At 43.3% G+C, this 15,720-nt stretch overlaps 2 protein-coding genes across 2 annotated transcripts in view; both read right to left on the bottom strand.

Annotated features, from left to right (window-relative positions):
- Positions 1–237, bottom strand: part of gabrb2a (gamma-aminobutyric acid type A receptor subunit beta2a) — a gene marked incomplete at its 5' end in the record, with an annotated part of 57,007 nt that extends 56,770 nt beyond the window's left edge. Inside the window, one exon of the mRNA XM_080773979.1 lies at positions 164–237. Coding sequence (XP_080630105.1) covers positions 164–237 — 74 coding nt within the window. The remainder of the gene's footprint in view (positions 1–163) is intronic.
- A 1,598-nt stretch (positions 238–1,835) lies between these two features.
- On the bottom strand, positions 1,836–14,933 carry gabra6a (gamma-aminobutyric acid type A receptor subunit alpha6a; the record flags this gene model as incomplete). Its single annotated transcript, XM_080773339.1, has 9 exons — positions 1,836–1,860; positions 3,736–3,983; positions 7,265–7,524; positions 8,164–8,316; positions 11,266–11,409; positions 11,560–11,642; positions 12,246–12,463; positions 14,203–14,270; positions 14,801–14,933. 9 exons carry the CDS (start codon positions 14,931–14,933, stop codon positions 1,836–1,838), a joined length of 1,332 nt encoding a protein of 443 aa, XP_080629465.1.
- Positions 14,934–15,720: the final 787 nt, after the last annotated feature.

Raw genomic sequence — 15,720 nt, 5'->3', positions numbered from 1 at the left:
CTGTTTTTTCTTTCGTGTTCAGTTTTTTTTGGGGGAAAGATGTTCGCCCATGGCATGCCCAAAAATAGGGACGCCGACGCCAGGTTGAAAGTGGTTGACAACAGTCTTACATGGCATGCAACACAGACGGCAGAATTGGAAAGCCCGTTTTGTTTTGTTTTACCTTTGAGAACAGTCAAAAGTCGCTAGTAATAAAAAGGTCCAAATCCCAACGTGGTTTTTCCTCAGCCTCCCCATCGCAACAGTTTCGAGCTGTTCTGTTTTCGGGGGTTCGCCAGTCAGGAGAGACGCCGAGACGGGGAGACGCGCAACATCCAACTTACTCCAGACAGCGCAGAGGCTCCAATGAGGAGCGCATGCGTGCATCTAACCACAAGATCAAAGAGTGGAGAGCGATGATGGTGGATGAGCCGTTTCCATTGCAGAGAAAAAAATTAAAGGGACAAGTGGATGTGATGTGTGTGCGTAATAATGAGGGGGAAAATAACATCTACAACATAAGGAAGGAAAAAAATGAAAATATGAAGGCCAGTCGAATTACATGTTAACCTTAGTTTATTACCATTTTAAATGTATCAGATGATGGCTTTTGGCTTGTTGTTTGTAGTGACAAGGTCAAATCGTATGCACTCTGTGGGGTTGAAATTTGAAAACTGTCAAATTATCACACGTCAGCACGTCACAAGTCAGGAACCATTTATTTTGTCTATTTTTCTTTCTTTCTTTTTTTGTGTCTTTCACTCAGACATGTACATCCTAAATCCTCTACATGAAGAAAGATGGGAATAAAAAAGCAATATCATAAAAGCAGGTAAATTGCAGCATTTGTAAGGGGCCTGCAGGAGATTTCAGTCATAATGGCTTCAGAGAGATGGGATGAAACATACAACCTGAACCCCACCATTCATTTTCTCAGGTTGAGTAAATTTTTTTGAAGCGGCAAGGAAAGGAAAGATGCAAGTCTACTCTAAAGTGTCTTTGATCTGGTTGTATTGTGAGCAGAGTGCCTGCAGGGGGCAGCCTTCTGAAAGCATTGGTTCACTGTTGCATCACCACCACAAGTTACAGCCAACATACATTATATCATGTACTTATTTTTGTGTGTTTATGGTGTGTGTGTGTGTGTGTGTGTGTGTGTGTGTGTGTGTGTGTGTGTGTGTGTGTGTGTGTGTGTGTGTGCGCGCACTCAAGTGTGTTTGAGTGTGCATATATCATCATGCAGGCATAACGTTCTGTGTGTGTGTGTGTGTGTGTGTGTGTGTGTGTGTGTGTGTGTGCGCGCGCGTTCGTGCGTGCGTGCGTGCGACTGCATGTGTGGGTGCGTGCGTGGGTTGCGTGCGTGCGTGTGTCTTATGTGTTCCCACACGTAGGCCTGCATAAGTTATAGGATAAACCGTTATTGATTCTCCCCCAGAATTAAATGCAGGTGTCACAGCAGCAACAGCAGTGAGAATGAAACACAGGAGAGAGGTATACACAGGTGAGATGTGACACAGAACCAAACCAAAGATGAAAAATAAATACAAAATGAAAATAAAGATCCATGTGTGTGTGATGAATGAGTCAGGGGCATTTAGGAGTGGCGGCCATGCAGCTCCTCAGTGACTGATCCCAACAGAAGTGGACAGTGGTCACAGGCTGTGAAATGAACAGAGATGTGACGCGCGAACGAATGAGTTTCTGATTCATTTCCTCTGTCGGATGAAAGCAGAGCGAATGCTGAGTGCTTGTTCACGGGGAGAAGATGAATGGATAGTGAAGGTCTCTGGGATGATGATGATGATGATGATGATGACGACGACGATAGCAACATGACCAGCATGCACATCCACCTGCTATTTAGGGGATAGGTCCCTCCATCTGTAAAGGACAGCACACACACAACACAGGTTACACAACACAAACAAAAATGAAGATTGAGACCTTTGTTTTTCCCGTTTGTTGTTTCTTAACCACTTGAACCCTAGCGTCCCAATTCTAGGGCAAACATTCTGCAAAAATAGCCAATCATTGTGAGCTTGTAAATCTGCGATTTTCGACCGAAAATATTTGGTGAGGATGGATGGGAGGTTTGACCTATTAGGGGACCCGGTCAACTATATGGTTTAAGTGGTTAACCGCTGACACTGTTTTTCCTGCGTCCTGTTATGGTTATATTCCTCAAGAGTACAGCCATAGGTAAAGAGAGCAGAGATTCCTGCCCAGGCCGTCGCCCCCATTCCTCTGTAGAACGTGATAAACAAAACAACCATAAAAATGCTCTGACAGGAACATGAGAGCCATGATGAGCAGATTTGCACTCCCCGCTGTTACGTAACAGATCTCTCTCTCTCTCTCTTTTTCTCACCCGCTCTCTCTCTAGTTCTCTCTCTCTTTCTCAGACACAGAGCTTTGTGTTCTATAAGTGGCTCAGTTATAAGACGGGGTGTGAACGATTGCGTTTCATGTGGTTAATGTACAATGTAACCAGCGGTGTGGTTTTGTGCCGTGAAAGAGAAACAACATTATTATTAACATATCTGGGATTTTTGCCAGCCCTCAGGTAAACCTTATATGAAAGAGAGTAGTGCTTGACTCACATTATTTCGTCACAATTTAATTGAGCAGCCAGGCCGTCCGTATTGCAAATCTGTGATGATAAAAGCCACAGTGATTGCTTCAATGTAGCAGCATTTGCCACCTAACATTATTCTTTTTTTTGTCTACAACTCCTGGGGCTGTTTCAGCATCAGAAATTATTCATGTCTTTACTGCATAGATAAAAGACTTTGACAAATAACTGTGGGTAGTTATTGTTCCACTGAGCTATCATAATTAGAACAGAGAGAGGAATATGTTCGGTTTTGTGTCTCTTTGTGAAAAGCAGAAAATACAGATCCATCTATAGTCCTTTTTCCACAATCATGTAAGGTTTTCCATTTAGCAACCTGAATAAGCTCTTTCAAAATGCTGTGTTGCCAGATATACTGTAACTGCTAGCTTGGAATGTTACCATCAATGCTATGCTTCATTTAAAAATGCTTCACCATGCTGTTGGCTGAAACTCCCTGAACTGGACATCAAAACAATGCATATTTAATATTTTACACATGTTCTATGTATAGAGCTGGCCAATGAAAAAAGGCGTTTTACATATTTTCACTTAAAGCAGAGTGCTTTGATTTCTCTTAAAGGCTACTATTACATCCAGACTCTCTAACAAAGAACACCTTCTGTTGTTGCAGCTGTAGTTTCAAGAAGCTCTTGTGTACTGTGTATTTTTATACCACCAAATGGTATGTTATAATATAGAGAGAAGGTCATGTTCATGAAAATAAATATAATATACATATATCTAGTATGTATAACGTAAAACATTGACATTCTCCCATCCAATCCTGTGTATTGTGGCGATGGCTGATATGTCCTCTGTTTATCGATGCATAACAGGTGGGTTGACACACCCAGGTGAGTCTAATTAATTTGACTCAGCCCAGGTGTGACAAGAGATATGCGCACGTGAGCGCGCGGGCCGCACACACACGCGCGCGCGCGGGCCGCACACACACGCGCGCGCGCGGGCCGCACACACACGCGCGCGTGTACACACACACACACACACACACACACACACACACACACACACACACACACACACACACACACACACACACACACACACACACACACACACACACACACACACACACACACACACACACACACACACACACACACACACACACACACACACACCTTTGCTCCATGGTATCCTTGCCCAGGTAAAAGCACCAATAGAACAGGTTGAAGAGTGCAAACACCAGCGGGAAGAGGATACGGGAGTACGAGTCGATGGCGCTGGTTCCAGCCAGCATGGGGTTGGGGGGGATGGCCGAACCCTGTTGAAGGAAGATGGGCACCGGTGGACCCTCATCTGTGTCTATGCGTGGCATTTTCTTGTGGTTCTTCCTCTTCTTCAGGCCTTCCGGTGGGCTGCTGTCTGTCTGTGATCATATAGGGACAGAGAGACCGTGAAGAAGGAGAGCCTTTGGAGCAATGGTTGACCTTTAAAATACAACTGTGCTTCGTTTTGAACACCAGGGCAGTAGCATCCTCTGACCACAATGGAAACAAGTTCCCGGGGATTTTTGTGTTATCCTTATAGCATAGTTTGACTGCACTGCTGTACTGTTAGCAAACTTGTTAATAAACTATTCAATCAATCAATCAAACAGAAAGGTGAGAGTGAAGGTAAGTTAGGATTGTATCTATTCTGATTCCAATTATGCTTATCGATTCCGGTTCTTATTGATTCCCCATTTTGGTTCAATAATGGTAAAAAAAGAAAAGAAATAGGTCACGTGATTAGATAACAAAACTAGTTTAAATCTCGTCAAACACAATAGTCTCTGTAAAATACAGAGTTACATCAAGAATTGTCAATAAATGTAATGAATCAACCTAACCATACGTTTATTCCATGACATCACAAATTAAAGCAGTCTAATAGTTAAAGCTTCTTGTATACCCAGACATTTTAATTTGAGTGTGTGGGGTCTCTGGTGGGATGGGATTTGGGGCAGATGGGAGGCGGAATGGGTACTAATCAATATGAATCCCTATTGATGAGCTTTGCAATCCAATTGCATATTCATGACAATACACATGCATCTCTGTGCATCACACACACACACACACACACACACACACACACACACACACACACACACACACACACACACACACACACACACACACACACACACACACACACACACACACACACACACACACACACACACACACACACACACACACACACACACACACACACACACACACACACACACACACACACACACACACACACACACACACACACACACACACACACACACACACACACACACACACACGCAAATCTGGAGTAGTGTTCATTTAACAGCCAGCCAGCTGCCGTCTGGGATTCGGAAGGTTCCCGGTTCCATCCCCAGTTCCTCTTGGCTTCATGTCGAAGTGTCCTTGAGGAGGACAGGTGGGTATAACTGCACGGTTTCTTGCACCGTCAATGTGTGAATGTAACACATAGCATAAAGCCCTTTGGATAAAGGCGCTACAGAAATGCAGGCCGTAACTCTGAGTCAGTGTACAAATTGATTTTCGTGTTCAGAGTTAAATTAACATCTTTGTACAGTCCATCCCTGCCGGGGTCTTGACCTATGGATGCAGCTGCAATTTTGGAGTATTCAAGTGTGCAGGAACATGTGAACACCTCTCAGAACCCAGCAGTAGTGTGTATAATTCCCATGCAAAGTGATATCCTCAGAGTTCATGTATCCATTTGTAACTCAGAGAGTGTAAAAACGTGGTTACATTCGTACACTCTTAGTCATGAGGCATACGTTGATGACACTTGGCTCTCACACTGAGGTTATTTTTAAAGCGTGGAACCATGAGACCTACACGTGAGATAGCTCCCAAGGGGCTGCCATGGTGACTTATTGTATTAACATAAAGCATAGAGCTATACTGTACCTCCACACAGAGAACTGTACACATTAATATTTCATTAATGTGTGGTGTGGTGTGCTTGAAGTGCCAGGATAACTGCTTGAAAATGCAGGAAATGTTTTTTTTCTTGACTTAATAAAAACCATCCATGGTGATGATTTGTTTCTTAGAATGTGAACATACATGTAACTTTTTATTATTATTCTTTATCCAGTCACCCCACGCCTCCATATATGGTCACGCCCTGTAACATCACACCTCTATGGTCACGCCCCGTAACATCACACCTCCATAAATGGTCACGCCTCGTGACATCACACCTCCATATATGGTCACGCCTCGTGACATCACACCTCCATATATGGTCACGCCCCGTAACATCACACCTCCATAAATGGCCACGCCTCGTGACATCACACCTCCATATATGGTCACGCCTCGTGACATCACGCCTCATGACATGTCACGCCACCATATATGGCCATCTCCATATATGAAGATCACGACACTGACCTCATCTAACCCTGGATAACCATAAAAAACTGGATCATCACCTAGATCTGCAATTACGCATATACAGGTATGGAACTGGCCAGCAACACAACTGACCTCAAACCCTTAGATCTCCATATATGGAGCTGACCTGTTCTGACTTTCCATATGTTGATCCTTCTCCACCCGTCCTTCCTGTTCTGACATTCCATACAGTATGTTGATCTGTTTCTGTTGATATTGTCCACTCATTTCGTCCACCACAAACCAGCATATTATCGACTGAACGTGGATTCTATCACACATGCGTTGTTAGTCCACGGTATGAGACAACCAAGACAACATCAACGTTCAAATATAGTAGCCTAATGCACAACAAACACAAGGAAGCATACTAGGGCCTTCACTGTTCCTAATATATGTTAACGACATCATGACATCAGCTTGTGACTGCAACTTGTTCCTGTTCGCAGATGACTCAGCACATGGTGGTCTCGGACAGGAACAAGCTGCAGGTTGAAAAGGCCCTCAGCTCTGAGCTCGGTAGAATCTGCACCTGGCTCGCTGATAACAAACTACTGTATCGCTACACCTGGGGAAAACTGAATCCATTCTCTTTGGTTCAAATAGTAATCTCAGCAAGGCAGATGACTTCTTGATTAGAGTGGGGGACAATGTTATCACACGAAAAGATGAAATTACATACCTATGTTCCATCCTGGACTGGAGGCAAATCTTTCCGGTGATGAAATGGCCACCAACGTAATCAAAAAAGTCAACCAAAGAACAAGATTCCTATACAGGATCTCACTGGTCAACAAAAACACCTTGAAGACCCTAACAGGAGTCCTCGTACAAGGTTTCTTCCACTATGCATGCACCTCCTGGTACCACAGCACCTCTAAGGCCTTTAAAACTATAGGCTCCAGACTTCCCAAAACAAACTGGTCAGGCTACTACTTGGCCTCACTCCCCAAACCCACCTCACCCCTGCCCACTTTGACAGGCTGGAATGGCTTAGGGTTGACGACAGAGTACAGCATCTTGCAATGGGTCTGGTCCACAAGATTCGATACACCACCAAGATACCCATGTACCTGTCTCTAAATACTTCCTTAATGTCAACGAAGTCCACACCCACAACACCAGAGGGAGTTCAACACACCATGTGCAACCCAGATTCGGCACAAACAAGGGGGAACAATTAATTGGCAAAGCCCGGCCCCACAGGTTTAATGGCTGGTTTAAGTGGCTAATGTTCATGTGAAGTTTTGTGACTCACCGGGGCGTTGTCTTCATCATCATCATCGCTGGCAGCAGGGACGGGAGCCTCCAATGCCCGCTCTATGGCCTTACGCTTTTTGAAGCGATTAAGCTCCAGCGTGGCAAAGTAGTTCACCGCTGCAAACTCCACCAGGGCCGAGGCCACGAAGGCAAAGCACACGGAGATGAACCAGTCCATGGCGGTGGCATACGGCACCTTGGGCAGCGACTGGCGGGCGCTGATGCTCAGAGTGGTCATGGTCAGCACGGTGGTGATGCCTGGACACACGCACAGTCGCACACACGTCCACGCGGACACACGTGCAATCACACAGACGGAAACATTGGTCACCATCCCCCGTTGTCATGTCACTATGCTGTTGTATTTGGAAGAAAGAATAAGGTACATTGGCTCAAAAAATCGTCAGTGATGTTACCCATGTTTTAAATGGCGAGTTTGTACTTCTGCCCTCTGGGAGAAGATACAAAGAACCAAAGTGGAAGTACATCAGATTTAAAAAAAAATCGTTTGTACCAGCATCAGCTAAGACGTTGAACGAGGCTCTGAAACAGCAGTATAACTGTGTGAGGCTATGATCCACATCATGTGTGCAATTGTGTAATGAATTGTGTCTTCCTCTGTAATGTATTTTTGTTGTCATTGAGGTTTTATGTGTGGCTGGCTGTAGCTGGGGTGAAAGCCCAAGACAAATTTCCCTTGTTGACAATAAAGTTTACCTTGACCTTGACCTTGTCACTGTGACTGAGATGATGGCAGCAGAACCATTATGCACGCGTGACAGTGTGCATGTGTGTGTGTGCAATTGTGCATGTGTTTGTGTGTGTGTGTGTGTGTGTGTGTGTGTGTGTGTGTGTGTGGGGGGGGGGGGGGGGGGGGGCGTTTAGAGTATACTATACCAGCTACGGTGCGTGCAGGGACAGACTCCTTGTTGATCCAGAAGGACACTTGTGACAGAACCACCACCATGATGAGAGGGACGTAGGTCTGGATCATGTAGTAGCCCAGCTTCCTCTGCAGGTGAAAGTAGACCACCATCTCCGAGTACTGACCTGGAAGGAAGCAGTGGCAGAAAGTATAAGTAGAAAGTACATTTACTCAGGTATACAGTATATAAGTACAATTCTGAGATACTTATATTGTACTTGAGTATGTCCATTTTTTAATACATGATACTTGTACTCCGCTACATCTCAGAGACAAATATTGGACTTTAAACTCAAATTGAAAACTAAGTAAATAGTTAGGTGGATTTAGATTATTATTACAAACCCTATCACCAATTAAGACCTAATATGTACTTAATCTATAGCCGTTCCATGTTGTGACTTGTGAGCTTGTAGTTAGGCTGTTTTTTAGAATCCTCAGGGCCACTTCAATGGCCATTTTAATGGCCTACAATGCTACATCAGAATCAGAATCACTTTATTTGTCATTTTCCTATGTACTTGCATACAAAAGAACAGGAAATACCGTTTCCCCTGCAGTTATTGGCAGTGCAACAATAAACATAGAGCCATTTTAAAAAACATAGCTAAAAACTAAAACAAAACATGGGCAAACATTTAAAAAGAGCCCCAGTATGTGTATGATGACGTGCAATTCATATGGAAAAGTTAAGAGTTACCAACACCACGCACAGCCTATAAATAAATAAAGTGGCATGGTGCTGTCCTTAAAAACAAAACGTTACCAGCGCCGTTTTTTAAAGTGCTGTTGTGCAGCCAAAGTGCATTTTCTGTCCAGTTCAGTCCAACGCTTCATTCAGTTTTGCCGGGGGAGGGGGGGGGGGGGAGCGCAGTTCGTTTACGAGCCTCACTGCACTTGGGAAAAAAACATTTCTTGTACGTACACCACACAGAAGCTGTGTATACATGGGAGTGCAAAATGCCTGGACGGGACCTGAACACATACTGAACCAGCGAAGCAGCATATTATCAACCCATTTTGACCTGAGATCAGATTAAAAAAATGTCTTCTACATCCTGACAGTTTTCTGAAAAAGCTATGTTTCTATGTCAGTCGTTCTTCGATTCTTCAAAAATAGCAGACCTACAAGCTCGTAGCGCGCCACTCGGTGGCGTGCTATCATCAGTGAAAATGTGGCCATGGCACTTGATTTCCTGGCATAAAGAAAGACGACTGTCACGTAAGTAAAAGCTGCGGGGCGACCAATCATGACACTACTCTTTTTTTGCATTGTAAATTAAGTCCTAATCGTTCCCATAATTTGAGCACACTTTCAATAGCTGGTGTAACGCTTTATTGTATGGACTGAGAACGACAAGGTCATCGGTAATTGGTTACAAACGATGATTCTATCCAATACTTTGGAGAGGATACTGGCCAGAGGTCTATAATGCTTTTCAGTGTACCTGCCTTGTCTTTAAGGACAGGTACTAATTGTGCAGAGACTCTAAAAGGACACCATGTCCACCACACAGACCTGTTAAAACATATGGCTAATAGAGCGTCGCAGTCCCGCCCCCCCTCGAGAGACCCGGAAAATAAATCCCCGTTCATTTTCCTCATAGACTTATCAGAAAGTATTTATTTAAAGACGTTTACGCCGCGGACAAAGCCAACTCTTGTCGTGACAAATCATGACAACAAGCACAATTTTTTGGGCCGAACAAATAATTAGAAAGAAGAAAGAAAAAACGCAGGTTACAACACTTTTTTTGTTGTTTTTCTTATTTGTTTGGTCCAAAATATTGTGTTTGTTGTCATGAGTTGTCACGACTCCAGTTGGCTTTGTCCGCGGCGTAACCGTCTTTAAATAAATACCTTTTGAAATGTCTATGGGAAAAATGCATTGGGAATCATTTCCTGGGCCTGGCGTCGCGCATGAAGGGGGGTGGGACTCTATAGAGGGCAGAGCTTATGGCTTGCATACTTGAGGTGTTCAGCTGTGATGTCATCAATGCCACATGCTTTGTTGTTATCTAGCATCCTAATGGCACCAATCACATCATCAGACCTCATCGTTACATTTTCAGATGGGTCAACATGATCCTCTGTGTTAATGCTGCCACTTGAACAAGTTGTAGTAGTGCTTACGCCACACCTCAGCTATATCTCAACCGGTATATGTTGTAAGTATATTTTGATGACACTTTTGTACTTTCACTCAAATACAATACTGAATACAGGACTTTTAAGGGCCATGTCCACTTTTTTCCTGGCTGAAAACACTGGAGCGTGCGTTTGGGAACGCTTCCAGGCACCCGAGTTGAAAATATTCTAGCTCTCGGCAGGCAGAGAGTGTGCTTGCACACGCGAGTGCAAGGTAAACCAATGCCCAGTGCCACGCCATACTGCTAGGAGTTTCCAAAAATGCGGCGCTCTCATTATCAACTATTAAAAACATGTACTGGAACTCAAGAAACATTTTGGTGGACACTGCCCCTTACAGTATATGTCTTCTTCCAGAAATGACCTTGTATGACCTTCAACCAGGGGCAGTGCTGGAGGCATACTGTATCTATATGGATATGAGCCAATAAGATGAGACCACCGCCACGAGACGCACGTCACAGAGACATGTGGGTGGGGGGGGGGGCGTGTTGAGGGGTAGGACGTATTTGGGGATGGGACGGGGGGGGGGGTGTGGGGGGAATTGGGAAAACAGGACAGAGTGAAGAGAAGTGAGGAAGAGGAAAGCAAATGGGAAATGAAGGATGGAATGTGGGGGGCGGGGAGAAAGAAAGACTACGTGCAATGTCACCACACGTTAACAGTGCACACGCACGCAGACACATACATAGTACATACACACAGAATACTCTTGTTTCTCTCTTGTCTCTGCAAAACCTTTGGGACTAGTCTCCCCCTGGGACGTGTGAGGTCCACAGCAGGGAAACACCTCTCTCTCTCTCTCTCTCTCTCTCTCAGATTTTCAACTGAGAAGCAACACAACACTGATCATTTCAAGGTGCTCTGAAGTTGAACCAAACAGTAGGACACTTGTTTCAAATGGAGTGATTTGCTTTAAGCCTTACCTGTGGTTGAATTGAAAAGTTGACTGCCTAAGATAAGTTTCACCAGGTCATACTGGAGCAGACTCATAGACTCGGGGGGACAGTCTACAGAATCCTTCAGACCCTTCTTCCAGGTGAAGATGATCTCACGGTTGGTGTATGCGTCTAGAATCACAGAAACGTTGTTCTTTGTGAATGCCTTTATCTGAGGAAATTCTGTGGCTGAACACCTCCTTGGTAATAAATAATAATAAGTATTTTTGTTTGTTTGTTTTAGCATAAAACCATGTGTGTCTAAAACGGAGTCTCACTCACAGCTTCCAAATCGCAGGGGACAGGCGTGGCCGTCCATGGGAAAGTCATATAGGCTCATCGGGCAATCCAGAGTGACTGTCAGTCTGAAACAATCAAACAATCGCACTAAGATATGACTAATTTAATACAATTAAATCAACAGAAATGTGCATTAGAGTTGTAGAGAGAGTTGTAGTATTGCAACAATGTCCTCGAACTACAATATAGATTGCGTACAATTCGGTGTACCGTCTGCTTCAAATATCATTATTGACACTGACAGAGTGTCAACCATTACACTATGTATCCTACCCAACATGTAGGTTCTATATCTCTCAGTGGAAGACCAAAGCAAAGCAAAAGCAAAGTTCTTTGGGAAGTGGACTAAGCTCGAGATGCTTGTTTACAGCCACGCCCTGCTCATAGAACATTTCATGGTAGGGGTTCAATGCCTTGCTCAAGGGCACTTCAGCGGTGGTCATTTTAACGTGCCTGTCCGGGTATTCGAACTGGCGACCTTCCGGTATCAAGACCGCTCCGCAAACCGTTCGGCCACCGCTGCCCATACCACCTACCACACATATTGGTTAGATTCAGAACATGCATGTATTAAAATAAGGCCCATTGCAGCTATTGATTGTAGCTTTAAATAAAGAAATAGGATATAGCTTCCATCTAAAGAACAACAGCAGCAGCATGACGTGTACCTCATGGTGTACAGAACAGTGCCGTTCTGCATGATTCGGAACATCTTGTTGGGCGTGGTCATGTTATGGGCCATGGATTTCTTAGAGTTACGGAAGAACGTGTCGGGCGTCCAGATGTTCTCCACCATCCTGTTGTTCAACCGAAGGATCGGGGGGCCCTCAAATTTCAGCCTCTCGTCCACCCACATCTGACGGAAGAACATGTCCATGGTGTAGTCCTGATGTGAGAAGACAACAGGGGGGGGGGGGGACACATCAGTGCAACACTCCAGGTGGGGTGCAACCTACCCAACATGTAACACCATTTCATTAATTGTTTTAATTAGTCAAACAAGAAACAGAATTATCAATGATCAGATCATCAACATCTTGGTGACATTGATAGTTGTGCCTGAGATAATATGACCATTTAGCTAGGATAATGTTGACTCTTTTTTTCACTTTCAGTCAACAGGGATCGACTTCCCAAATTTGGGCATGACGTAATCAGCAAAGACTCTTTCAGAGCCATGCCATCAATAAGGTGAAGTGAATGGCAGTCAAACGGGGAACTCGCATCTGCTATTTTCTGCGAAAGCTTTCCCCACAACGGACGCTGTGGGTTAAGTGGTCTTGTCTGGCTTAACATTCGAAGGATCCAGTCCAGCTCCTTGTCCAGACCTTGACCTTCAAACTGCCAAAATTGTCACGTCTCCTCCCCTTCTCTGCTCCCTCCATTGGCTCCCAGTTATTGCACGCACAGAGTACAAACACTGATGTTGGCCTACAAAGCAACCAAAAGCATGGCACCCCCACATCTTCAACCCTACAACCCATCCTGCTCAGTGCTCACTCAAATCAGCTAACACAAGGAAGCTGTCAGAACCTTCCCTAAAAGATCTGGGACAGCACTCCACATGTCCCAGACTCTTTTCCCTTCTGGCTCCCAAACTGTGGAATGAAGTCCCCATTTAGAACTGCAGACTCACTCCCAATCTTCCACCATAGCCTGAAGACACCTCTTCAGAGTCCACATTAACCCATACCACTTGCTGTAGGCGACTGTGGCTCAGGAGGTAGAGCAGGTCATCCAATGATCCCTGGGTCAGCGGTTCGAATCCCGCCTCCTCCTGTCTACATGTCGAAGTGTCCTTGGGGCAAGACACTGAACCCCAAATTGCTCCCGATGTGCTGGTTGGTACCTTGCATGGCTTCCTGCCGCAATCGGTGTATGAATGTGTGTCTGTGAATGGGTGAATGTAATGCACTATGTAAAGCGTCTTGGATAAAGGCACTATATAAATGCACCATTTACCATTTACCACTTGCCATAGCCTTGACGACCTTGCAGGCTTATTGTCTGCAAAGGCTAAACTGTAAGATGTATGTTAATGTTATGTAGACAGATGCCAGGTCATTTGTAGACCTGGCATCCTAGTGTATAGTTTAAATGTACAGATTATAGATTTTCAATATTATACTGCATATATACTTAGACTGCTGATAGGTTCTTGGATTACCTGTTCCTTGATGACTATTTCTATGCATTTTATGTATCACCATGTGTTTCCCTTGCTTACTGTAAGGATTAAGAATCTGCTAAATGCCACAATTATTAAATTGTTTAGTGATTGAAGCACAAGGGGCAAGATGGCCACTGAACCTTTTGTCATCACTCAAGATATAATTTATTCCCTCTCCATCCAATCAATCCATTCAGTGGGTCTCTTTATTGTTTAGCATAATGTCATATTGATGTTCAAACAGATTAAAGCTCATTAGAAAGCATGCAGTGTGCAATGAGGCTCGGTCATTTATTGCCTATTGCAAATCTATACACAGTAGACTCTTCAGTGTTCATTTAATGTGGACCCATAAGCCATTTAGATTCATTTGAGTTACAAATGGCAAAATTAACTCTGAGGATTTCACTGTGCATCCACATAAACATGAATATGAACATAAATTGAGATCATACCATTTCAACGTCAGAAACTGGTCCGAAACTGGTGACGAAGATATCCGTCTTCACCTCTGTAATACCTCCTGCGAAGGCAATAAAGATGGATTATGGAAAGGGACAATAAATATTCCAGGTCCCTAGGCCGCAAGGTCAAACGACAAGTAACTGTATATAACAGACATTTTAGTATATTATACAGTAAAAAATTAACGCTCAAATATGTGGGCCCCTCAGCTTTTACATTTAGATAACTATCATGTCAGGTTATGAACTAAATCCTACGATTAAAGGTCTACAGAGTACAGACCCACACATTTTCTTGATTTTTTTTAAAGATACCTTGTTTACTTGTACATGCCTATATTACCTGAGTATGTAAAAATAAATGATGGTAACAAAATGCATTACTAATTACAATCCAAAAATAAAATTAGGAAATGTCCATTCTAGTAATTATAACATTTTAAATGCAGGACCTTTTACTTGTAACAGAGTATTTTTACGTTGTGTCATTGCTACTTTTAGGTGAAAATGTTAGTAGCCTAATTCTTCCACTGAAAAAAATGCGTTGTGATTATTGATGTGAAAGGACATTAATGATTCAGTATTGTACCTCCAGAGCCAGGACGCAGTCTGTTGTCATAACCATCCAATAGTCGATCCAAAATGCGCGTGATGTTGTCTGCATTTTGTCCACACACATGATCAGCACTGCAAAAATAACAAATAGTTATCAGTATTGTCATTGTAATCTAAGCATGAACATACACTATTTAGAAAGCTATTCACGCAGTAACATTTTGTGTAAAGAGTAAAACAAAAGTGTTGAGAAACATAATAAAAGCACAACAGTGTGTGATAAACATAATAATAGAGGAGCATAAAAGGCAAGAAGACAAAAACAGACAGTAAAAAGGGAGTTATTTGTACAAACCAGAGGAGAGAGATCAGAAAGATTGAGAAAGCCTTCATCCTTGGGAGCAGAGGTCAGTCTTCCTTTTCAGTTCTGAGAGACACACATAACTGATAACTTAAAAACTTAAACTTAAAAAAAAAAAAAACAGAGCAACAGGCGTTAATGAAGTCTTTAAACGGAATTTTTAACCATGAGGACATGAGCGGTAGGAAGCGCAGAGTAATCCAATTAAAGGATTAGCGAATGCACTCTGTTTTTAGACAAACACATATGACTTTAAAGCAGCCAAAATGACAGAATAAACACATAAACAAGCACTGAGCTCAATGACACAATTTTAGGGTGATCATTTTAAGTGACAAGAGATGGTCATTAAAAAGAAATGACATTGATTGCATTGAGACAAACATTTAAACGTAGTTGATGCATTTCTATGTAGGCTATTCAAGAATAAAGATGCATTTATTATGCTTTATACAGCATATGGTCAATACTGTAAATGATTTCTGGCTATATTCTATTCATTAAAAGCATGCCTATTTTTCTTCATTTTTTATTTTGTTTTACCTGTTGTTGTACACATTTCCAACCAGCAGGTGGCGCTAAATGCCAACAAC

This window comes from Protomyctophum bolini, assembly GCF_963924005.1.
Source record: "Protomyctophum bolini genome assembly, chromosome: 10".
Lineage (NCBI taxonomy): Eukaryota > Metazoa > Chordata > Actinopteri > Myctophiformes > Myctophidae > Protomyctophum > Protomyctophum bolini.
This window is presented reverse-complemented; position numbering and strand designations above follow the sequence as displayed.